The sequence below is a fragment of the Serinus canaria genome, chromosome 17, assembly GCF_022539315.1.
Source record: "Serinus canaria isolate serCan28SL12 chromosome 17, serCan2020, whole genome shotgun sequence".
NCBI lineage: Eukaryota > Metazoa > Chordata > Aves > Passeriformes > Fringillidae > Serinus > Serinus canaria.
In genome coordinates, this window is record NC_066330.1 from 8,379,675 (window position 1) to 8,404,683 (window position 25,009).

The 25,009-nt window shown below is 47.9% G+C and overlaps 1 protein-coding gene across 4 annotated transcripts in view; it reads left to right on the plus strand.

The window, feature by feature from the left end:
- Positions 1 to 10,616, plus strand: part of TNC (tenascin C) — a 76,149-nt gene extending 65,533 nt beyond the window's left edge. For all 4 annotated transcript variants that reach the window (XM_050981126.1, XM_050981127.1, XM_050981128.1 and 1 more), the window contains 5 exons: positions 1,941 to 2,092; positions 3,792 to 3,888; positions 5,238 to 5,399; positions 7,933 to 8,096; positions 9,293 to 10,616. In XM_050981126.1, the coding sequence (XP_050837083.1) occupies positions 1,941 to 2,092; positions 3,792 to 3,888; positions 5,238 to 5,399; positions 7,933 to 8,096; positions 9,293 to 9,403 (686 nt within the window). In that variant the 3' untranslated portion in view covers positions 9,404 to 10,616. The remainder of the gene's footprint in view (positions 1 to 1,940; positions 2,093 to 3,791; positions 3,889 to 5,237; positions 5,400 to 7,932; positions 8,097 to 9,292) is intronic.
- Positions 10,617 to 25,009: the final 14,393 nt, after the last annotated feature.

Genomic DNA, 25,009 nt, shown 5'->3' on the forward strand with positions numbered 1-25,009 from the left:
ATAATACTGAATACTAATCTAAAATAATCTAAATACTGCTGAGCTCTGTGTGAGGACACACAGACCCCACACAGGATTTTAATCCATTTGTAGTGTTGGTGCAAAGTCCCTGTTCCCCCAGACCTGTTTTCCCTTGGCAGGATGAAATTCCAATGTCCATCCACATCACCCTCACAGTCTGGTGAAACATCCTGCCTTGGCCATGTGAAATATCAGCAGGAATTCTTTAAATCCAGCTGACACCTTGATTTCTCCTTGTATCGATCCCAGCGAGCAGGGAAAACAAATCAGAGTTTGGAGCTGAAATGAAGCAAACCACAAAGGCACCCACAAATCAGTGCTGGGGCTGAGCAGATGGATTTCTGGGCAAGTTTTTCTCCTCTCTCTGAGATAGGCTGTCTCAAAGCCCCTCTGCACATCAGCTCCAGCCCAACAGGACAGCTCTGCAAGGATAAATTGGCTTCTCTGAAGGTCACTTCACAGCTGACATCAAAAAAAGGAGTTGTTCTGTATTAGCTGTGCCACTTTGCCTGTCATTTGTCTCACTTTTCCCAGTTTTCAGCCTTTCAGGCCCAGCAGGACCTTCAGTCATCCCTATTCCCCCTCCTGCTGCTGGCACCAACTCCAGCCCAGATGTCACCCAGCCCCGAGTCTGCCCTGTCACTGCTTGTGCAGAGCAGGATGAACTCTCCAACACACCCAGAAATAGGAGAAGAATTAGATCTGGGTGTGTTTAGGTGATGTTTGTTAAATTGACAATGAGCAGGGACTGACCAGGTGCCTTCAGCAATGTGAACAGTGCCAGACTCATTCAGGCAGAGGCTTAAGCCTGGCCTTAACTCTAAAAATACATTTGTGTGTATTTATTGACCGGGACTATTTAGTGACTATTTAGTGACAGTCGCTCTTAGTGACTGAAGGAGCCCCCTGTAGAGTCACTTTTCTCCAAATCCCAAAGCTGATGGGAACTTGCATGGCCTTAAATCTCACCGGGGGAGGTTTAGATTCAATATCAGGAAAAATTTCTCCATGGGAAGAATTTTAAAGAATTGGAATAAGCTATGTTGGAGTTCCCATCCCTAGAAGTATTCAAAATATCTGTGGAGCTGGCACGTGGGGACATGGTGGTGAACATGATGGTGGGACTGTGTTAATGGTTGGACTTGATCTTAAAGGTCTTTTCTAACCTTAACAATGCCATGATTCTGTGAAATTCTCTGGAGCTGTAACACTGGCAAGGACCAGCAGCCACTCTGTGAGAAGCTGCAGGTAAAAACTCTCCTTCGGATGCACCTGGAACAACACTTAATTGGCTGAAAAAGTTAAGGACCTGAGTGAATAAAAAAATGAAAAAAAAAAGAAAAGTTTTTTTAGGAGGGTTACAAATTGTTCTGACTGCAGTGATTTTATTGCCTTGTTGTCAGAAAGATAAGCTTAACAACATTTTCCTGTCGTTTCAACTGTTGCTGTTTGCTTTGTTTCTTAGGAGTGTAGCTTTATAACACATTTAATATTGTCCTTGCTAGCAAAACACTCGAAATTAATTTATTTTTGATTGAAGTCCTGTCTTTGTATCCTCCTTCCATCTTCTGTCACATGAGCAGAGATTGGTAGATTTGTTTTTCCCCAAAAATTGCTGTTACACAGCTCCTGAATTTCAGCCTTTAGCTGGAGGATGCGCTCCCTCCCTAGCAGGGAACAGTTATCTCACATTCCCAGTACTTGCAGAAGTGTAGACAGATGTGAAAAACCACATTCAGAAGAAGAATTCACCTCACCAGCTGCATCCTGTGGATGTTCTGTGTGCAGGATGCAATTACAAACCTGTTCCTGGGATCTGTAGCTGTCCCACAAGGGATTTTCCTGAGCCATCTGCATTGGGCACATTCCTTGTAACTGCTGATTTCCTAAGGAATGCTTTCCCTTCCCTGTGTGTGCAGCTGGGCTCCTCTATCCCTACCCCAAGGACTGCTCCCAGGCCCTGCTGAATGGAGAAACCACCTCTGGGCTCTACACAATTTACCTGAACGGGGACAAGGCTCAGCCTCTGCAAGTGTTCTGTGACATGGGCGAGGACGGCGGCGGCTGGATCGTGAGTGTGGGGCAGGGGCAGCACAGCCCATCCTGCTCATCCCAGATAATACTGTGTTATTATCACAGTAGGGCTGTCCTGTCTACAAATTTGGGGAGTTTTAGCCTGGGTAGGTGTCATGGTTCTGGTTTACCAATTTGAGATTTCACCAATTTTGAGGTTTCCTGGCCAACGCACCAATGAGTGTGGCAGGTTATTATCACAGTAGGATAACAGTGTTAAGGTAATAGCATCACAGTAGGGCTGTCTTGTCTAAAAATTTGGGGAGTTTTATCCTGGGTAGGTGTAGCGGTTTTGATTTGCCAATTTTTCACCAATTTTGAGGTTTACTCGCCAATGCACCGATGAATGTGGGGGGTTATTATCACAGTAGGAAATAGTGCTACTATCACGGTAGGATAATAGTGTTATTATCACACTAGGGCTGTCCTGTCTATAAATTTGGGGAGTTTTATCCTGGGTAGGTGTCGTGGTTTTGGTTCACCAAGTTGAGATTTCACCAGTTTTGAGGTTTCCTGGCCACCACACCAATGAGTGTGGGATTATTACCACAGTAGGATAATAGTGTTATTTACACAGTAGGGCTGTCCTGTCTATAAATTGGGGGAGTTTTATCTTGGGTAGGTGCAGTGGTTTTGGTTTGCCAATTTATCACCAATTTTAAGGCTTCCCAGCCAATGCACCAATGAGTGTGGTGGGTTCAGTGCTGGCCAATCACCAGTGCACTCACTTCCTGCTGTGAGATAGGATTAGGAGAAAGGCAAAGAAGGCTCAAAACCTTAAAAAGGTAAAAATAAAATTTTATTAACAGTAAAAGAAAAAAAAAGAATTAAAATAAACCCTTCAGAACACTTCTCCTCCCCCCACAACCTTTCCTTGTCCACTGACAATGTAAAGAAACAAAACTTAAAATTTACAGTCAGTTCACCACCTCTAAAATAGTCTTTCTTCAGTTCACTTAGGGAAAGAAGTCCCTCTTGAAAAACTATGACAGTAGGACACTCCAATGCCCAGAACAGGGTTGCCCTCTCTTTCTGTAGCTGGAGGAGAGAGGCTCCAAAGGATGGGTCACACCCCTGGATTCAGCCCTGCTCCCTCTCCACTGGTGTAAGGGCTGCTGAAATGCCATAATGGATAACACATCTTCTAGATAGTCACCAAGGAGAGGGGAGGGTGAACTGACTCTGAATAAGAGAGGGAGTGAGGGAGATTACAGCACAGCCCAGGGAAGCATTTGTTCGGCAGCCACGGGGTGCAGTGGCTCCCAAAGCCACACATCCCACCCAGCCAACAGAGGAATGGCAGTAAGTGCCAGCTCTCCACACTGACATCCCCAAATTTGAACATGCCAGAGGGATCTAGGGCACAGAAGGGCAGGAGGAGCTGGAGGAAGGCTTGGCTGGGAGATGAGGGGTGGAAAAACCCTTGGCTGAGAAATCCAGAGCTGCAGGATGGATTTAAAAGGGCAGAGAGCAGAATTGAGTGGCCATGTCATGCAGGGGAGCCTGGGAACCCAACAGATAAATTGGAGACTTAAAAAATACATGGAGCACCCAAAAGCCTGTGTGCAACTCAGTCCTTGCAGTGAGGCTCTGCTGGGAGGGGTAAAGGCAGGGCAGGAGCAATGCTGGGCTCTGTGTTTGTAAAAGCTCTTCCCCTCTGGCCAGGGCAGTCTGTCCATAACATTTCCTGCTTTTAGGTGTTCCTGAGGCGTCAGAATGGAAAGCAAGATTTCTACAAGAACTGGAGTAGTTATGTGGCAGGGTTTGGAGATCCTAAGGATGAATTCTGGATAGGTAAGTGCTGAAAATTTGTATTTTTGAAAAAACAAATAACAAGACAGAAGCACAGCCCAAAAGTCCAGGAGCCACTTGGAGGCCTCCATTTAGCTGGCAGGAGTATTTGTAAAGGGGAACAGGAGAAAAGGAGCCAGGGACACTCTGTGTGAGGGAGACTGAAAGGGCCAGGCTCAGCCAGTCCCTCCAGCTGCGCTTCAAGCATGCCATGCTGGGGTCACCAAATGAACCCACCCAATGCTCACTGGGGCTCTGGGAGCAGTCAAAGGTGACCTGGGAAGGAGGTCCTGCTTCCTGTCCTCCTGGGACACCCCCAGCAGCAAAGGTTTATGATCCAGAGAGGAAAAGCTGGGCAAATAGAAATCATAAACTCACATTTTTGTAAAATAAAAGTAAACCCTCCACATTTTCAAAGGTTCCACTGCATTTTTCTGGCTGTGAATGAAAGATGATGATGATGATGATGATGATGATGATGATGATGATGATGATGATGATGATGATGATCACACAGCACAGCTTTGGTTGTTTTGCCCAACCTGTTTCTATTATTTGAAGGGAAGATCTCTCCCAGTCAGCCTGAGACTATTTATTCACCCTAGAGCTGATCCAGCTCAGGGTGCTCACCAGTGCTGGTGTCCTGCTCTGTTTGTACAGTCCAGTATGGCCCCATTTATGAAATAATAGCATGGCAAATGTCCTGGTTTTGCATGGAAGGGAGAGCTTTGGCCACTTCTCTCTTTCAGCAATGTAGAAGGCTGGCTGAACAGCTTTGGGTTCAGTGACCAGCACTGAATCCACCACAACAAAGAAAAAAACATGGAGAGACGGATGCCTTAAGGAACCTGGAAATCAAGCAGCACTCTTTTGAGATAATATTAGTATAGGAGTAATGTAAAGGTTGGTCTTTATTGGAGGCCTCTAGAGGTGAATATGGAATATATCCACAAAAGCCCCTCCCCCAAGGCGTGAACACAGTTTTTATAAGTTTAGCAAATTAGCATAATTGACAAAATCACCAATTAGGAGCAGCAGTGGTGATGCAATTCCCCCCTGTTCAAGCCCCTTCTAAATCTCTCCCCCCTCAGATGGAACTGAACTTTGTTGATGAAAAAGGGTCTCAAAGAGCTTTTTTCTGGCCTTGGTTCCCAGGAAGAACCAAGATGAGATAGGGGCTCTGGAATGTGTTTTGTCTTTCTGCCTAGGGAAAAGCACTGGAAAAACCAAGTAGGAATGCAGCGATAGGCTACAGAGCTCCAAATATGTGTGTAAAGAATACAGAGAACACAGAAAAGAAAAAAGGCAAAAAAAAATTCGGCATCAAGACAAACATTCCTTCCTGCCCACAGGTCTGGAGAACCTGCACAAAATCACTTCTCAGGGCCAGTACGAGCTGCGGGTGGACCTGAGAGACAAGGGGGACACGGCCTACGCCGTGTACGAGCGCTTCAGCGTGGGCGACGCCAAGAGCCGCTACCGCCTGCGCGTGGATGGCTACAGCGGCACTGCAGGTGAGAGCACAGCCTGGCCCCAGCCCAGTGACCCCAGGGTGCCCCAGGTGAGCAGTCTTGGGCCGGATAGCTCAGCCTCTGGAGGCTGGGTGGCTGAAGCTGAACCGCTCTGTAGCTGAGGCCACCTTAGCAAGCTCAGTGATTGTCAGCTCTTAGTGCTATCTGCTCTTTTATAGTTTCAGCTCTTAGCTTGCTAAGGCGCTCTGGCCAGTAGTGGCTTCTAGAAAGGCAGACAAAGAGAGAGAGAGAAGGCAGCCTCTGGTGGTTCTACGGTGGTTTATTGAGGGGTCTGTGAAGAGTTCAGACAGCTCTTCTGTCAGAATGGGCTAAGGCAGCCCCTTATATAGGGTTAGAGAGGCTCAGGAACTGACCAATTGTAAGGGTTAGGGAAAATAGCCTGTGGGGTCACAGAAAGATAAGCGGCCTGGAGGACCTAAGGGAAGACTTCTGGTTTAGTTCCTATGACTTGGCATTTCCTTATCTCTAAGCCTCCATCATCCATGGGGCTTTAGCTAGCCCCGTGTCTGCTACAGTGACCCATTGCCTCCCACTGACTGAAGGAAACTGTGCAAAAATTTCAGCTCAGCAGGTGTCTCTCCTGTGTGAGTGTCTTGATTTGGAAAGATAGGCGTCTGCTCAGGAAGGCACGAGCCACCCCTGAAATGGAAAATGTAAACCCCTCTCTATGAGTGATTATGATATCTACACTGAGGATGATGATCACACTCTTTAAGAATAATTATATTTTATTAATTATTATAACTTTGAAATTAAGGGGCCCTCAGGCAAAGATATGGGAATAGGAATAACAGTTCTGTAATAGGGAAGAAAATTTAAAAAATAAACAAACAATGCAGTAAATCAAAACAACACTGCCAGAGTCAGAACAGGCCCTGACCCCTGTGTGTCAGGGTGGTGGCACAATCCCATCCCAGGGGGCTCAGGGTGGTGGCACAGTCCCATCCCAGGGGGCTCAGGGTGGTGGCACAGTCCCATCCCAGGGGGGCTCAGGGTGGTGGCACAGTCCCATCCCAGGGGGGCTCAGGGTGGTGGCACAGTCCCATCCCAGGGGAGCTCAGCCCTCCTGCAGTGCCAGCTGTGGTTCTGCTGGAGCAGGGATCCTGCACAAGGGGGGAGTTTTCCTCTGCAGCTCCAGGGCTGCTGGAGATGGGCCTGCTCTCCCTCTGGGAATGCAGGGCAGCAGAAAGCTGCTCCTCTGGGAATGCAGTGGGTAAAAAATGATGGAATTTGATCAGCCATGCAGGGACACTCAGTGGCCATGGACAGAAGAGATCTCCTGGAGGGAGGGTTGGAGGAAATAAAGAAGACTGTCCAATGAACAGAAGATGACTGCTCCACCTCTAACAGATGGGAAATACACACCCTCAAACCATATCTTACAAGCCAGGACAGTGAGGTGTTCAAAAATCAAACATATCAATATATTTATGTTTCTGTTTTATGTCCTCCAGGCATTTTGGTGCCATATTTTATGGCCTGATTATGGCAGCATTGAAACAAGTGTATTAAACCACAATATATCTCATTTGGCCAATCTTGGCTGTCATTTATACAGCCAATAATAGCCTGGCACAGGTTCTTCTCTTGTCACTAGAATTTGCAGCAAAGCCCTGCTGTAATGTGATTTATGATTTTGCTGAACAAATCATCTGCCTTTTGTAATCACACTGGGGCAAACCCTGCAGCCCTTGGTGAGTCCTCTTCAGGGCTTCACAGGATTAAGAGATAAATCCAGTTTAACAATATGTCTTAAAAGGAGATAATTTCACACTGCTGGGTGCATAAACCAGAGCAGACGTGTGGGTGTGGGCTCTACCCTGTGACCAGCACAGGAGCTTTTACCCAGATTACAGAGATACAAAGGAAATGCAGCAGCAGAATTAATGTCTGTTTAATTTAGATGGGATATTAGGAATAAATCTTTCTCTATGAGAGTGGGCAGGCCCTGGCACAGGTTTCCAGAGCAGCTGTGGCTGCACCTGGATCCCTGGCAGTGCCCAAGGCCAGGTTGGACAGGGCTGGGAGCAGCCTGGGACAGTGGGAGGTGTCCCTGCCAGGGCAGGGGTGGAATGAGATGAGTTTTAAGGTCCCTTCCAGCCCAAACCATTCCCTGATTCTGTGATTTATGCAAATTGTCTAGGGCAGAGTAGTAGTAAGTGCTGCCATGAGTAGGATTCAGTCAGTGTGGAGACTCCTTTGGTCTCGATTCCTTCCTTGTGAACACCTCTTTGTTCTTGGCTTGTCCACACTATAAAATCCAGCTTTTAGCAAGAAATGCAGAAATTGAGCTGCATGGAAAAAAAATACTTCATATACTGGGGATTAGAGACCACCTGAAAAAATATTTTGACCTGCCTGCAAAACCAAAAATTATGTATTTCTTTCTGTATTAAAAAAAAGTCAATTTTTAAAAATTTAGATGCAGAAAGGGCATGGCACAGTCCAAATATTTTCATGAAATCTAAACCAGGCAACCCACTGACCTTGCTCTTTCTTCTGTCCCCCCATCCAGGTGACTCCATGACCTACCACAATGGCAGGTCCTTCTCCACCTTTGACAAGGACCATGACTCTGCCATCACCAACTGTGCTCTGTCATACAAAGGAGCTTTCTGGTACAAGAACTGTCACCGAGTCAACCTGATGGGCAGATATGGTGACAACAGCCACAGTCAGGTGAGTTTGGCTCTGAAGGCTTCTCTAATACATAAGAGGAATTGCAATTATGGGTTTTTCTGATGGTTCAGCCAGCCAAAAATCACAGGATCCCCTCCTCCCTCTCTCCAGGAACATAGGAAAGGTAAGGGCAATCACAAAAGAAGAATTTAACATCAGCTGGTGAAATCTTGTTGGCTTGGTCTGATTTTCCAAGGGAATATCCCAAGTGTGCAGGGAATAATTGTAGTTTTCAAGGTGTGAAACAAAAATATTTCTCCTGCCATGAAAGCCAGGTGAGGAGGGACAGCTCTGAGGAACAGAGGTTGGACAAGACCAAGGTCAAGGTGCTGCACCTGGGTCGGGGCAACCTCTGGGACCAACCCAGGCTGGGATGAGCAGCTGGAGCAGCCCTGGAGAGGGACCTGGGGGTGCTGGGGGTGAGAGCTGGAGCTGCCCCAGCCCTGAGCCCCTGCCCTGGGCTGAGCCCAGCGTGGGCAGCAGGGCAGGGGGGATTGTGCCCCTGTGCCCTGTGCCCAGGTGAGAGCCCACCTGCAGAGCTGCCCCAGGCCTGGCCCAGCCCAGGGAGGAGCTGGAGCTGCTGCAGAGATCCAGAGGAGGCACCAGGGGGATCAGAGGGATGGAGCAGCTCTGCTGGGAGGAGAGGCTGGCACAGCTGGGATTGCTCACCTGGAGAGGAGAAGCTTTGGGGGGACCTCAGTGTGGCCTTGCAGGGCCTGGAGGGGCTGACAGGAAAGATGGAGAGAGAGTGTCCAGGGGCCTGAAGGGGCAGGACAAGGGGGAATGGCTGCAAACTGACATAGAGTGGGTTTAGATTGGATATTGGGAAGGAATTCCTGGCTGTGAGGGTGGGCAGGCCCTGGCACAGGGTGCCCAGAGCAGCTGGGGCTGCCCCTGGATCCCTGGAAGTGTCCAAGGCCAGGCTGGAGCAGCCTGGGGTAGTGGAAGGTGTTTCTGCCCACAGCAGGGATGGAACAAGATGGTCTTTGAGGTCCCTTCCAGCCCAATCCAGCGTGTGTTTCCGTGATTCTGTGACCTCATGTGGGTGGGTTTGTACGGGCTGGACGATCCACAGCCCCTGTGCTTCCCAAAACTCCTCCATGGTGCCTCTGTGCCCAAAGCAGAAACACCCCCAGTCTGAACCAGGGGCAGCAAATGCAAGTGTGACCCCCAACCTGTCCCCTTTGCCTTCACAGGGCGTCAACTGGTTCCACTGGAAGGGCCACGAGTATTCCATCCAGTTTGCAGAGATGAAGCTGAGGCCCTCCAGCTTCCGGAACCTGGAGGGGCGGCGGAAGCGAGCGTAGAGCCCGAGGGGCTGGGGAGGGGATGGAGAGGGGCTGGGGAGGGGCTGGGGAGGGGATGGAGAGGGGGTGTGGGGAGAGCCTCTGGCATCGCTGGCCTGCGGGTGAGAGGGGCTGGGACTGGCACCAAGGCATCGCTGAGCCCAGGCCCGGCAGAGGCTTTGCAGCATTCCAAACATAAAAAAGCCTTAAAGCATCCCAGAGTTTCCAGCAGAGCAGCTCCAGCTGCCCACCAGCAACGTCCTCCACACCAAAGACAACGATCTCAAGGGTTCTGTGTTGTTTTGTTAATTTTTTTTTTTAATTTTTTGCCAGAAAGCGTCTGGGATTAAGTTCTTCCGACATCTGACGGTCTCTTGGGTGGCCCAGGGGAGGGGAGGGAGAACAGCTTTGTACATTGGTAGTTTGTTTTAGAACCAGCCATATTTTACACAAAGAAATGTGTAAGATTAATTATCATTATTATTATTATTATTATTATTAGTTATAAGTGAAAATAATTGGTGGTTTGAATGCCTTTTTTATATATATCAAGTACCACAGAGAAGGAGGGAATGGGAAGGGAAAGCATTATGTTTTTAAACTTAAGCATAGGATTAATATTATTAATATAAAGACAAAGTAATAATAATAATAATGATAATAATAATAAGCTACATTTTGTCATTTTTAAGAGAACCATGCTTTTGGAAACACAGCAGGACAGTGTCTGATTGTAAATTTTTTTTTATAAATAAAAGCACAATGACTTTTAAATAAATTTCTACCTTTTTTTTCATCTATGTGGAGTTTGTGCATGTCCAGGATACATTTACTTAGATGGGGAAATAAAGACAGACTGAGATTAATTAGGCTGCTGAGCCCTACTGAAAAATGTTCCTTTTTTCAGTGACTGGTTGTAATTATTTTGGTGGGTTACTTACAGTGAAATGCCCATGAGGATTTGGGTTCTTTCAGAACAGAATTTTTTTTTTCCTGCCCAGAAGCTTCTTCCGTGTTTTTCTAAGTGCTACTGACCAATGCTTGCTCCATCTAGGTGGGAATAACTAACAAAGCAAATCAAAGAGAACCCAGAGTTGTTGTTAGGTACCATGGGCAGTTTGAACACTTGTGTAAATAAAGGGCTCTCTTTTTTTTTTTAACATGAATGAAAATCCGTGTAGTTCCTCTGTATCACACCCTGCAGTTCAAGACAATAAAAGATCTCTTGTTTTAATCCAGTCTCTCTGCCCTACTTCAAGGTTGCACTTTGCAAACGTTTTGCAAACATTTTGTAAATGTTTCTTGCCTCCCTCCTGGCTGAAGTTACACTCCTGAGCATTGTTTGTGTTGCACGGGGAACATAAATCTCCTTTGACCCTCCGGGGCACTGGCAGCACTCCATTAAATGAATTCTCTGTAATTAATCGCCCTTCCTAGGTGTTTATCACAGTAAATGATAGGCAGCATAAAGGAGAACAAATCCAGTAATGAAGAAATATGCTCTGCTCTCCAGATGCTTTCCAAGCTATGAGCAAATGGCACTGGATCTGTGTTTCTGGGTGCTGGAAAGCTCTGACAGCCTGTTTGCAGACAGTCAGGGGAAGAAGTGACATTTATGGAATGATTTCCTCATTTCTGGTAACATCCCAGAGCTCTGCCTGGCTCTGCCTCTGGTGTCATTTACCTTGGCAGCTCCTGGAGACGGGCTCAGGTTTGTGCCTCACCCCAGACAAGACTCAAACACGCTGCACAAAAGGCAGCTGATATTTCCTGTAATTACTCACTGACAGATGCCCTGCTTGGTATTCTCTGTGATCCCCACTGAGAGAGGGAAGCTGGCAAATCCTTGGAGTCAGACCTGCCAAAACACCCTTCAGAGCTGACACGAGCTTGATTTGGGACCAGCAGCTCCACCACGGGCTCCTGGAAGGGAAATTCACTGGCTTTTCCCCTTTTCCTGTTTGTAACTCGTGGGAAGAGTTTAAAAACACGCTCAGATTGGAAATCTGTTCATGAACCTGCCAAGCCTCAGTGCTGATGTTCATCCTTAATGTGATGAAGCAGTTTGGGAGCCTCAAGGGGGCAGGAGAGGAAGGGCTTCAAAATTATTTCCTCAGCCAGATTTAAGGTCCTAAAGGCACTGAAAGGGATATCTGGGGGCATGAGAGGGGTTTGTGGGGTTAGGACTGCATCCATGAGGTATTTTTGAGACATGTGGATGGAAAATTCCTTTTCTAGGGTCACTGTCCCAACCTTAACTACAGTCTGAGCAAGACTTCAGGCCTGGATTTCATATTTAAGTCTGGGTGAGGTGGAAGCTTCAAGCCAGGTAGGCAAAAGTCAGCTGGATGCATAATTTGGGGGAGTGAAGCTGATCCAGCTTTCAAGTTATTCAATCCCCTGGCTTTTTGTGAGACTTGGACTGTTAAGTGATGTGGTTGTTTCTGACTCCAGGCATGAGTGTGCAGTGATTAGAGCACTCCAGGGTGGTGTGGGAGATGACAGATACCTTAAATTCTTCCCTCTGCCACAGTAATACCTTGGTGTCAGCTGAGCTGGAGCACCCACATGTGCTGCATCTCCTCTGGGTGCAGCTCCCTCACCTGCTCTCCTGATACAATTCAGCCAAGGGAACTGATGTCACCCATTGCTGGGCTAAATGTCAGCAGAAAGCCAGGGAATCTCACCTGAGCCTGCAGTAGTGAATAAATAGCCCAGTGATTTGTGACAGAAAACACAAATTTCCCATCTTTCCTGCCCAAGGATGTCCCTTCAATCAAATTACAGGTTTGGCTTGGTTTGCTTTAAAAGCAGTTGAGCATAACTGAGGCTCAGAGAGCATGAAAAACAAGAAATTGGGTACACAGTGATCCAGTGGCTGCCCCTGCTACTCATTTGGTCTCAGGCTTCACCACATGAATCCAAAACTGCAGCCTTGAAAAGCCTTCTTGCAGCTGCCATGTTAATCCTGGGGGCTGCTAAAGGGGCAGTACATTTTTTCCTTTGTTTTTTTCTCTTCCTTTTCTCCTTCTCCTTCTCCTTCTCCTTCTCCTTCTCCTTCTCCTTCTCCTTCTCCTTCTCCTTCTCCTTCTTCTTTTTATCTTCTTCTTCTTCATCTTCTTCTTCTATCTCCTTCTTCTCATCACTCTTTGTGCTTGATCCACTGAATATTTTCCAAAACTTGATTAGAAAGGAAAGCAGAATAGAAATGTTCAGGTGTCATCAACAAGCAGCAGCTTGATCCCAGAAAATGGCAAGGAGGTGGCATCAGCCTCACAGGTACCTTGACACTTTTTATTTCTGACTTGCAGGGATGAGGACAAGATGAGCCAGGAATAGAGCTGGGATTGCTGAGGTGGTGCTTGGCTGGTTGCTGCTGGTTCTCTGCACTCCATCAGGAGCTCAAGGCAGAGTGGAATTCTTCACAGAGTGTTACAAACACAGGCAATTGACAAAATGATACCATTTAGTTAATGGGATGTGGGACAAAATACTGTAAAATGGAAATACAGAAGGAGACATGAACCCCCCAGCAGCTTTGGAACCCCTGTTCAGCACAGCCTTAACATTTTCTTTGAAAAAACTCTACTCCAGCCTTTGTTCCTCCACCTTTCCCCCGGTGATTTCCCCAGCAGGTACAGAAATCTCAGCCCTCAGAGCTGCAGCAGCTCTGTGTGTGTTCAACAAATGTTAGTCCTGGTAAACAAGGTGTGGTTTGTCAGCAGGAGACTGCGAGCAAAGCTCAGCCAGAACTGCATGGATGATCTTCATTCTTGGAGGGCCCTGAAAAAACACACATCTTAATCAGGCCTTCCATCTAAAGGTGAAGGAGTTGGTGTAGGTGAGAGGGAAAGATGATTCTCAGCAACAAAAATAAAAATAAAAATAAAAGAAAGGAGGAAAAACCAAAAGACAAAACCAGAATAAAAGATGAGGTAAGAACCGCTCTGGCTTTCTGGGTCACCGTCGCCTGCTCACAAGCTGTCCCTGGCTCCATCCCAAAAGGTTCAGGAGTAGAAACACAACCTGATGATTGTACAGCGAGGTTTTCACTTGACTTGCAGCCTTGCTGAGGAATTTCCACAGGGCTGAGAATGAGTCTCCACCCGGGCTTGCATCAATCATGTTCCTGCTGCAAAATTAATCAGGCCTGTTGCACTTTGCAGTGGCAGTGAGATCCTGAGTGGAGGCCAGAGCAGGAAAATGTAACCCCACACAGGCATTTCAACAGCTCTGTAAGCTAAAGGAAAGTTTCCTGGAGGCGGCAGGAGTTACTGGACAGGAGAAGTTATTGCAAAATAAAGAGACTGGTGCTGTACCCATCGCTGTATCCCTTCCACTCCTACATTTAGGCCCACTCAGCTGAAAAATGCACTTCAGCTTTAGTCACTGGTGAAGTGTGGGGAGCTCATGGTCTCTCTGAGATGCTATCTGCAGGGTTACTCACTTGTGCCCTTTCAGATGATCCTGAGGATAAGGATTTGGGTATTTTTAGGGCAAAAGTCCCCTTTTAAGACCTCTGAAATTTCAGAAGTCTGGGCTGAGCTTTTCCAAGGGGTCTTGCAATGGAAGACAGCCCAGGTCTCCTTCCTTAGTGCTGCTGTTTGGCTTTCCCAGCTTGGCTCCTTGGGGAGGGTCAGGTTTGGGATGGCAGCTAAAAATGTGCCTGTCCCTCCCTAAGTGCCTTCTTTGTCCCTCCCCAGGGCCATGTCATGTTCCCTGGAGGCACAGAGGGTCTCCACACCACTGTGGGCAGTGTGACTCTGGTTAAGTGGTTTTTGGTGCACAAAGTGCAGCGTCAGTAATAAATAAATAAATAAACAAATATCTGCTGTTATTCACAAATCACCAACTGCTACTCACAAATTCAGGACTCCCTTCTCTGGGATGGAAAAAAAGCCAATTCTCCTGTGCCAGCCTGCCTGACTTGGCAAAAAAAACCACCTGCAAGGTGTCTCGTTCCAAGGCAGCAGCACTGAAACCATCAGTGACTGCATGGGCAGGGATGGCTCAAAGGGCCTGGTGATGACTCTGCTCCTTCACCTCTCCGTCAGGTACTTTCCTCAGAGGAAATCATTCAGCTTCCTGTGTTTTTACTGTAAATTCTGTGCTGCAAAGAGGAAAGAGAGAAAGAGACCAACACAGATAGAGAGGTTGGGGTGGGGGGAAAACCAACACACGGTGGTTTCAGTGCAGATAATCCCTTTCACTCCCACTTTTGTGGCTCCCTCTGCCAGAGGCATCCCCCTGTTTTAGAGCAGCAGAGAGGGTTAAAAGCAACATCTATCCTGAAAATCGGTCCCCTGCTTAAACTGAAACTACTTTCAGGACTCAAAGTGCTCATTTCCTCCCCGCCCTTCCTCTGCCTCTTTACTTTTACTTTACTTCGTGCCTTGTCCTTCTAGTTCTGTCATTCTGTGAAAGTGAGAGGAGAAATAATGTGAAAAAGGCTGGGTTTTGTCCAAGTGAAAGAAAAAATGCCTGGCTGTGTCACTAGAGAGCACAAGCATTCAGATTTAGTCTGAGAGATAATTTCCACTTTGTCATCATACCAATTGCAAAAGTCACAGCTTCAGGAAGAGCTGGGACTCTTGTATTAATGAGATATTCTAGGCTTTCATGCAAATAGAATGCTGCTTGCAAAGAAGGTACTCAGCAAAAATAAACCCACCAGGTCTTCCCTAGAAAAAGGTTTTAAAAGACAATTTTGAATGTCTCAACTCCATTATGACCAACCAAAGAAGTGTAAATGGCTGAGAGAAACTGGAACAAAAGTAAAAAAATCATATTTTGAGTTGCCTTATATGCTGAACCATTTGAATTTTCCCAAGGAAATAAATTGTCAAAATCAAATTGGATCCCTGAGTTTATAATTTTTATTTGTTTTCAGTGCTTTATGGTAACCAGACTACCTGGAAATTACCCCCACACACGCAGTGAAGCACTGGCACATCAGTCAAATTAACTGCAAATTTTTCATGATAAAAAGTACAAACAGGTGGCAGCTCTGTGTTTTGGCAGTCTCCCATCGCCCTGAGGAGTCTCCTCTGAAGCCCTTTGTGTGCAGATATCCCCAGCCTGGCTATACCTGGATTCATGGGCTCTGCTCTGGCCTTTCCACTCACAGCTCCAGCCATTGCTCTGAACTCTTCTCACTGAAATGGGGAAAAGCCTCTCAACCACCAAAATTTCAATGTCCTTGAGCAATTCTGAGCCCAAGCCATCTCCCCCAGGTCCAACCCTTCTCATCTCACTTGGCCTTGAAGGGAAAAGCAGCTCCAGGATGTGATGATGCCTTTGTGGGGCTACCTAAAAGCAGAGGATAGATTAAATTAGGGGAATAAAAAGCAGTTCTATTTATTGAAGGGACTGTAACCCTGCAGTTCTTTAGTGGATAACGCCAAACCCCACACCCAGGGTGAGCTGCTGCTCTCCCATTTTGGGCAGACACAACAATTCCCCTCCAGGCCTGGCAATCAAGGACACCTCACTGCCTCAGGGCACAGAGGTGGAAACAAAAGTGAGTTGGGGGGGAGCAAACTTGGGGTCAATGACTTCATTAGCTGGAGCTGGAATTGGCAGATGAACCCCCAATAATGGCCCAAACTTATAAAAGTGTGAAACCTGTGACCCATCATCCATTCTGGGTGTAGCCCCTGGGGGGCTTTGTCTGCCCTAAATGCACCTGAAGGGCCTTCAGTAAATATTCCTGCTTTTTATTGCCTTAATTCTGTCTGGCCTCTGGTTTTAGGTAGCCCCCAAAGGCATCACTGGGGCTGAGGCTGTGCCAGGGCAAAGGCATCTCCTGGGGCTGGGTTCCACCTGCCCCCTGCCAGCCTTTGCCTCCTGGGGTTTCAGTGATGCCCCAAGAGCAGGGATGTGGGGGTGCTCACAGGATGAGGGAAGAGATGAAAATCTTAACTCCATGTTTCAGAAAACTAATTTATTATATATATTATATGTAAAATATTATATTAAAACTATACTATAAAATAGAAGAAAAGCTTAAAAAGAAAAGAATAAAATAATAATAAAATCTTGTGACTGACTAAAAATCGAAGCTAAACTGTGATTAGCCATTAACTAAAAACAACCACACAAGACTAATCAAAGATGCACTTGTTGCATTCTACAGCACATAATTATTGTTTTTCTTTTCCTCTGAATCTTCTCAGCTTCTCAAGAGAAAAAATCTTGTCAAAAAGATTTTTCATAAAATAGGTCTGTGACACAGGGGGTCACTGATGTGAGCTGCCAAACAGGGACAGCCTCCAGAGGGATGTGAAAAATGCCTTAGGGTTTTAGCTTTATATTTTTCATTTATTTGTAATCCTGCAATTCTTTAGTGTATAACCCTAAAGGCTATATGGGTATAAAGGTGTGTATATACATATAAAAACCATCCATGTCTGCGTTTGCCCACAAACACCCACATATAACTATAAAACTAAATATGAATAAATACAAGAATTATAAAAACATAATGATTTCCAGGCTGGGAGAATGACTGGGACTCAGACCCCAGGGTGCTGCCAGCTCAGCAGAAATGTCAGTGTTTCCTGCAGCTTAGAAAGCGAGAGGAAACCACCGAGGTTTCAGGTGGCTGCAGGTGCTGATCTCAGAGCTGCCAGCACTGCCTGGGGCTGCTGTGCCCTCAGCCCCACACTGAGGCACCCAGGCATCACCAGCACTCCCAAATATTGTCATGGATCCCCCCCTTCCTCTCCATCCTAGCGAGTGAAGAATGTTCTTTCTTGTTAAGGTGTGATTATGAGTAGGAGCTGTGTGATTCCTGAAAAATCACTGATGTCTGGGCTGCAAAGGACATGAGAGGAAAAGAAAGGCAGAGCCAAAGGGTGTCTGTGTCCTGGGAGGGATTCAGCCCAGATCAGAGCTTGTGTCCTGTGCCTCAGGCTCGAGCAGGTGGTGAAGAAAATTAAAGTAAAGGCACAGTAATGGTGTACTCCCAGCTTTAGTGCTCCTATCTGAAAGGTTCTGCATCTCCCACGGAAGAATTTCATCAATCTGTGCCCTCAGAGCTTCTTTCCTTGCTACAGTTTGGCACTTCTCAGCTGATTTCCCACCTCAACAGATCGTTGGTTTTGGAGGCTTCGTGACACCCAGGCTGCTGGGAAAATCTATTTTCTTCCTCTGAAATAATCACCACCAGATCAGGGTACCTCTGTGGGTACCCAGGGAATGCTGGAGAGCAGCAAAGCTGGGGACACACAGCACCTCTGGGACAGGAAAGAGCCATTTCCATCTGCAGTAAAAATGAGGATTTTCCCTCAGCTCCCTCCCAAAGGCACCACAGGCAGAGGCAGCCGCCAGGGCTGGGCTGTCTGGAGCTGGAGCAGAGCAGGACAGCAAATGGTGAGCACAGCCAGCTGTGAGAGCAGCAGGGGCTCACATGGCAGGGGGGAACTCTCCTTGCTGGGCCAGGATCTGGGGAGGAAACAGCAGCAGAGCCCGGCAAGGGGCTTTTATTCAAAGTGACAATGCACGGAGAGACTTCAATGTTTCTGTAGCAAAATAAGCTCTGAGCTTTGCATCAGAGTTTCTTGGCCAAAGAAACTCCAGCTGCTTTGTTTTTCATGTCAAGGCTGCATGGGCAGCTCCAAGCCAGGGCTTTGCTCCCTGTCATGGGGTCACACTGCCCAGGAGCTGCTGGCACAGGACATTAATGGGGGCTGCTCTGCACTTGGCCTTTCTGCAGAGATCACCCTGTTACGTGGCCATGTGGAGAACTGAAAACCCTCACCGACAATCTTGCCTTGTGGGAGCTCACAGAACCACAGAGCAACAGATCCCAGGGGCTCAGCCTGGAGGGGACCACAGGGGGGTCCCTGGTGCCCCCTCCCTGCCCCAGCAGGGCCAGCCCAGGGCACAGGGCTGATGGCTCTGGAATGTTCCCTGTCAGGGAGACCCCAGAGCCTCCCTGGGCTCTGCTCAGGGCTGGGCACTGCCCAGGGCAGCAGCTCTGCCTCCTGGGCAGGGAATTGCTGGGCTCAGGCCCTGCCCGGGGCTCTGGGGCCATGGCTGGGCCTGGGGCAGGGCCTGGGCCTGCTCTGCCCTCTGCACACAGGGACAGACAGGGGGGCACAGGGACAGACTGGGGGACAGGGACAGACAGGGGGGCACAGGGACAGACTGGGGGACAGGGACAGACTGGGGGACAGGGACAGACAGGGGGACACAGGGACAGACTGGGGGACACAGGGACAGACAGGGGGGCACAGGGACAGACAGGGGGGCACAGGGACAGACTGGGGGACACAGGGACAGACAGGGGGGCACAGGGACAGACAGGGGGGCACAGGGACAGACTGGGGGACACAGGGACAGACTGGGGGGCCCAGGGACAGACTGGGACAGGGGACAGACAGGGGGCACAGGGACAGACAGGGGGACACAGGGACAGACTGGGGGGACACAGGGACAGACTGGGGGACAAGGACAGACAGGGGGACACAGGGACAGACTGGGGGGCACAGGGACAGACAGGGGGACACAGGGACAGACTGGGGGGCCAGGGACAGACGGGGACACAGGGACAGACAGGGGGGCACAGGGACAGACAGGGGGACACAGGGACAGACTGGGGGGACACAGGGACAGACTGGGGGGCACAGGGACAGACAGGGGGACACAGGGACAGACTGGGGGGCACAGGGACAGACTGGGACACAGGGACAGACAGGGGGACACAGGGACAGACTGGGGGGCACAGGGACAGACAGGGGGACACAGGGACAGACTGGGGGGCCCAGGGACAGACTGGGACACAGGGACAGACAGGGGGGCACAGGGACAGACAGGGGGACACAGGGACAGACTGGGGGGACACAGGGACAGACTGGGGGCACAGGGACAGACAGGGGGACACAGGGACAGACTGGGGGGCACAGGGACAGACTGGGACACAGGGACAGACAGGGGGACACAGGGACAGACTGGGGGGCACAGGGACAGACTGGGGGACACAGGGACAGACTGGGGGACACAGGGACAAACTGGGGGACAAGGACAGACAGGGGGACGCAGGGACAGACAGGGTCAGACTGGGGCACACAGGGACAGACAGGGGGACACAGGGACAGACTGGGGTGCACAGGGACAGACTGGGACAGACAGAGGGACACAGGAACAGACAGGGGGACACAGGGACAGACTGTGGGGCACAGGGACAGACTGGGGTGCCCAGGGACAGACTGGGACACACAGGGGGACACAGGGACAGACTGGGGGGCACAGGGACAGACAGGGACACTCAGGGACACAGAGGGACACCCAGGAACACTCAGGAACACTCAGGGACACTCAGGAACACTCAGGGACACCCAGGGCTGAGGGCATCTTCTCAGACATCTCCCGAGATAGGTGTGGATGTGCACACAGACATGGACTCAGGTTAAGAGTCTCTATGAAGTCAATATATGATAACAGTGGTTTGCTTGGTCTCGTCAATCATTTCTGTTTCAAACAAATGAGTTTCTAAAAATGGGGTTTAGATCTTTTATCGGTGACATGCCTGCATGGCTATGTATGAGTATATATTTTTGTGTGTGCATATGTAGATAGATAGATAGATAGATAGATAGATAGATAGATAGATAGATAGATAGATAGATAGATAGATAGATAGATAGATAGATAGACAGACAGAATGACAGATAGATTAGATAGATAGACAGAATGACAGATAGATAGATAGATAGATAGATAGATAGATAGATAGATAGATAGATAGATAGATAGATAGATAGATACATAGATAGATACATAGATACATAGATAGATACATAGATAGATACATAGACAGACAGACAGATAGATATGTATATATGAGAGACTACAAAAGCAAGTAGTGACAGGACAAAGGGGAATGGTTTAAACTGGCAGAGGGGAAATTTAAGTCGGGTATTAGGAAGAAATTCTTCCGGTGAGGGTGGTGAGGCACAGGGTGCTCAGAGAGGCTGTGGCTGCCCCTGGATCCTTGGAAGTGTCCAAGGATGGGGCTTGGAGCAGCCTGGGACAGTGGAAAGTGTCCCTGCCCATGGCAGGGGTGGGATGAAATGATCCTTACTGTCCCTGCTCCCCCAGGTCGTTGTGTGGCTGTAAGGATGTCCCAGAGAGCTGTTCTGTATCTCCTGTGAATGGCCCAAGAAATGCCCCATCAGCACAAACACGAGCAGCACCAGCAGCAGCCACTGAACCAAGGACATGGTGCGGAGAGTAAACATTTCACAGAAGACTTTGGTGGTGATTGCTGCTATTTGCCCTGCAGAACTTCCTAGAAGCACTTGCCATTGAGAAGATGAAGCTGCTTGCAGGGCTGCTGTGGAGCTCCTCACACCCCACCTGGCACGGGGCCCGGCTGCTCTTTTCTCAGAACAGCAACTCCCAAAAAGGATCTGAGTGCTCCATCCTTCCATGGCCAAGGCCATCTCTGCCCAGGTGTTTTTCCACTGACAAACCACCCCAATGCCAGGGCTGGTGTGGCACTACCTTGTCTTTTTGGAAAACAACCTCTCCTCCTTCAAAGCTCAGTGATGTCAGGGGGCAAACACGTCAGAAAAACCAATGGGCCAAGGTTGATTATGGGATCCGAGTGGAGAAACCTTTTGTGGTCATCCCCACTGACCCCAGGAGGAAACAGCAGAGGTGGTAGCTGTTGGCATCTGCAGTGGGAAAAGTGAGAAAATAATAAAGGAAGGCAGGCTGTCAAAGAGGATTTTTAGCACCCAGCACTCACGTTAATCCCCTGACCTACTTTCTGAAAGACCTATATAAGGAAAAATATTCTCCACTGAGCAAGCAGCTAATAAGCAGTGCCAGCGTGTAAGAGTTGGGAGTGCATCAGTTCTGAGATTCAGTTATCTCTTCCTGGAAAAAATTAAAGCACAGAAAAAAACTCTTCAAGTAGAAAAAAAAAAAAAAATCCACTGGCCCATTTATTTCTAACAAAAACTTTGCACCTCCTCTGGGCAGTGATGGTCATTTCCAGAAGGATCCAACCACTATGGACTGTAAATTCTGTGCTTTTCTCTCAAACCCCCAAAACAAACAACTGACACTCATTTATTAGACCTTATTAGACCTCCCCCACAGAGATAAGGCATTCTGGTTCCCCAGGGGAAATCAGGCATTTTTGGACCACCAACCCTTCCAGCTGAGGAGTTTTACTGGACCATCCCCAGCAGCAGCTCCCAGATTCAGTTTCCAGCACTGAGGTCCTTCCTTAGCATTTTTGGGACTTTAAAAATTCTGTTAATAGCAAGGAAGCACCAAGGCTGCAGTCAAGGAGAGGGACACTTCAGCAGGATGTTCTTACCCAAGTCACATCCCTGTGTTGATTATCAGGAGTTTGAGCAGGGCTGGGCCTGGTGTAAAGCTCTGCAGCCCCTCCTGGCTCTGGGAAGAACCAGATCCCCTGGATATTTTATGTTAATACCTTGGTCTTTCTGTGGTTTTGGTCAGAATTTCCAGTGATCCAGGGCTGTGAGTTGGCACCATGGTTCCAAAGGCTGTGTTTGTGTGTGTGCTGCCCAATGGGCCTCACCAGAAAGAAAGAGGAGGGCATGACATTGGTGAGGGGACTGGAGCACCTCCCCAGTGGGGACAGGCTGGGAAAGCTGGGAATGTCCATCCTGGAGAAGAAAGGGTTGTGTGGACACCTCACAGCAGCTGGAAGCCACAGAGAGACGCTTCCTGAGGACCTGCAGAGATGGGACAAGGGAGAATGGGTTCAAACTGAAAGAGAGGAAATTTAAGTAAGATGTTTGGGATGAAATTCCTCATTGTGAGGGTGGGCAGGCCTTGGCACAGGGTGCCCAGAGCAGCTGTGGCTGCGCCTGGATCCCTGGCAGTGTCCAAGGCCAGGCTGGATGGGACCTGGAGCACCCTGGGATAGTGGAGGATGTCCCTGCCCATGGTGGTGAATGGTCATTAATGTCCCTTCCAACCCAAATTGTTCTGGATTTTACAATTCTATTATTTTACTTTTCCATTCCTCTTTCCTTTTTTTATGATTTCTAACTGCATACAGCTCTGAGCCTGCAGATCTGTGGGAGAAGCCCAAGGCTGGCACAAAGGGCTCCAATTCAGCCCCTGTGACCACACCTGGCATTTTGGGAGCCTTCATTTCCACCTGGCCAAGGGGAGATGTTTCAAGGGCTCTTTCTTAGATACAGGACCTCCACTTCGACTTCCAGTGGGGCTGAAGGTAGACAGCACATTATTCTGAGGTTTATTGGACTTCAACCAGCAGGGTACATAGAGCTGCTGTCAAAATCAGATCATTCTTGAGCAGTTTTCACATCTGGCAGCTCTCATTTCAGTGCTTACACTGCTTCTAGGGAGTGGACAGCAATAAATTGCACCAGTGGGGATTTATGTTTTAATAATTTGAAGGCTACACCCTTAGCTCTTGCAAGTGTCACAAGATTATTTTTCACATCTTCATCCTTTCAGGAGTTGTTTCACATGTTGCAGTGTAAGAGGCACTGCAGTGTTTCAAAGCTGCTTAAGGGTCCTTTAAGGTGCCTTCCAAACCATTCTGTGATTCCATTGGTCAGGTGGCTCTGGACAGTCTGCCCCTGCTGGGCTCCAGAATGGTTTCATTTATTTAGATAGGTATTTATTTATGTATGCCTCTATTTATTTATTTTATTTATTTTATTTTTATTTGTTTATTTGCTTAATTATAATTTTATGTATGTATTTATTTATGTATTTATTTATATATTGTTTTAAGTATGTCTGGAGCCCATCTCTCTGTGTCTATTGCTGCTCCTGGCATTAACACCATTCAGGACAGAGAAATACCAGAAATTCTACACAAGTGCCTTCCCCAGTGAGAGCCCAGCCCCTTTCTGAGTGCAGAAACATGAGCCTGAAGCAGCCTGGCCCTCAGGGTGAGGATGTTTGGGAGGCCCCTGGGAGAAAGTGAAACTCCATTGTGTTGTGCTGTGGTTGGGGCAAGACAGATGGGTTGGTTCATGAAGCACCCAGTATTATTGGCTCTACACCTTTCTGGAAATTTGCATTCTCCTTGCGGTCTCCCAGCTAGCAAAGAGGGTTTTCTTCATGGAGGAAACCTCTCCATAAAGCTTTGCTTGTATTACTACAAAATTATAATTATCTATTAATAATTCTAAATATTTTTAATATTTATAATGATGACACTTTAATTAATGTAATCTATTATTTAATTAATTTATTTATAATTCATTTATTGAATTTATTATTTTTATTTTATTTATTATTTAGTTAGTTAGTTAGCTACATTATAATGTTATTATATATTATAATTAAATATCTAAAAATTATATATTAAAATTATCTGGCACAGCCAGATAGAGGTGTCCATGTGGGCATGGCGAGGAAGGTAAAATAAATGTTCCTAATCTTTTCTCTTTTTCCATTAAATTTTTCTTCTCACTGAGAAATCTGCTGGAAAACACTTCCTATGGGAGCCCCTCAAACACAGCAAATCCTGGGGATTTCCACTTCACCTGTGTCAAAAGCTGAGCACAGAGACACAAACCAGCAGAGAAAATCACTGCCAGAGCCCAGAGCATCATCCTCTTCCTCCCTGCTCTGCCATCCCCCTTCCTTCACACCCTCACTCCTCAAGGCACAGGGCTGGGCAGAGCTCAGCTCACAGACAATAATGTAAGAATTTCCACCCAATGTCCTCAGTGAAAGAAAAAAAGAAACAATTAAAAAAACAACAGAAAGTACCTTAAACCTTTTTTTTTTCTTCTTCTTCTTTCAAAACTAAACTCTCCAGCAGCAGGGGAACATCTGACACAGCTCCCTCCTCCTGCTCCTTCTGCATCATTGTGTGCACACAGGGTGCCCTGTGGGAGGCTCTGAAATGAATTTGCCACAGGTGCTGGTAAATACAAACCACATTCTCCTTGCAGCTCCAGAAGAACCTCACTGGCACATCCCAACCCCTGAGGGGCCACCAGGAGCCCCAGTGTGGGCTTGTGCCAGGGGCCAGCAGATGAGCAGAGCCACAGTTTGTGCCCCTGGGTAACCTCTGCCTGCACTGACCTGTTTGTTAGAGCACCACAGCACTCAGGCACTTGTGGGTTTTTGTAAAGCTGCAAAACAAGAAATGTTCCCTGATTCTCAGGAAACCTTACAAAACCACACCAGAAATCTGACAGGCAGCCTGAGGTGTGTTCTTACTGTGCCTCATCTGTAGGGATGGGAGAATGAACACACATCAAAATTAAAAATGACCTGGCATCCGCTGAAATGAAAACAAACCTAAAAAGCTGCCTCAGCTCTTTTAGTGAGCAAATTGTGTTTCACTTCAGTTTTCTTCATGGTTTCAGAGTTTGCTGCTCTCAGATAAACCAAGCAGAGTTGCTCAGTGCCTCCCAGCCAGGCTGGCCTCGGGAAGGGCTGCATCCCAGCTGGCTCTTCATGCAGGGGATGGGGTGCACCTCTGGTTCCCCATGGGCAGGGTCCTGCAGCTGCTTCATCCTAGAAACCAGCAGAGACACCTCCCCCCTTCACCCAGCTCACCTTTAATGGTTTTTGCTCCAAGATAAAACTGGGACACTTTCTGTCACTGTCCCACAGGGGTCACAGCTCTCTGGGTCTGGCTGC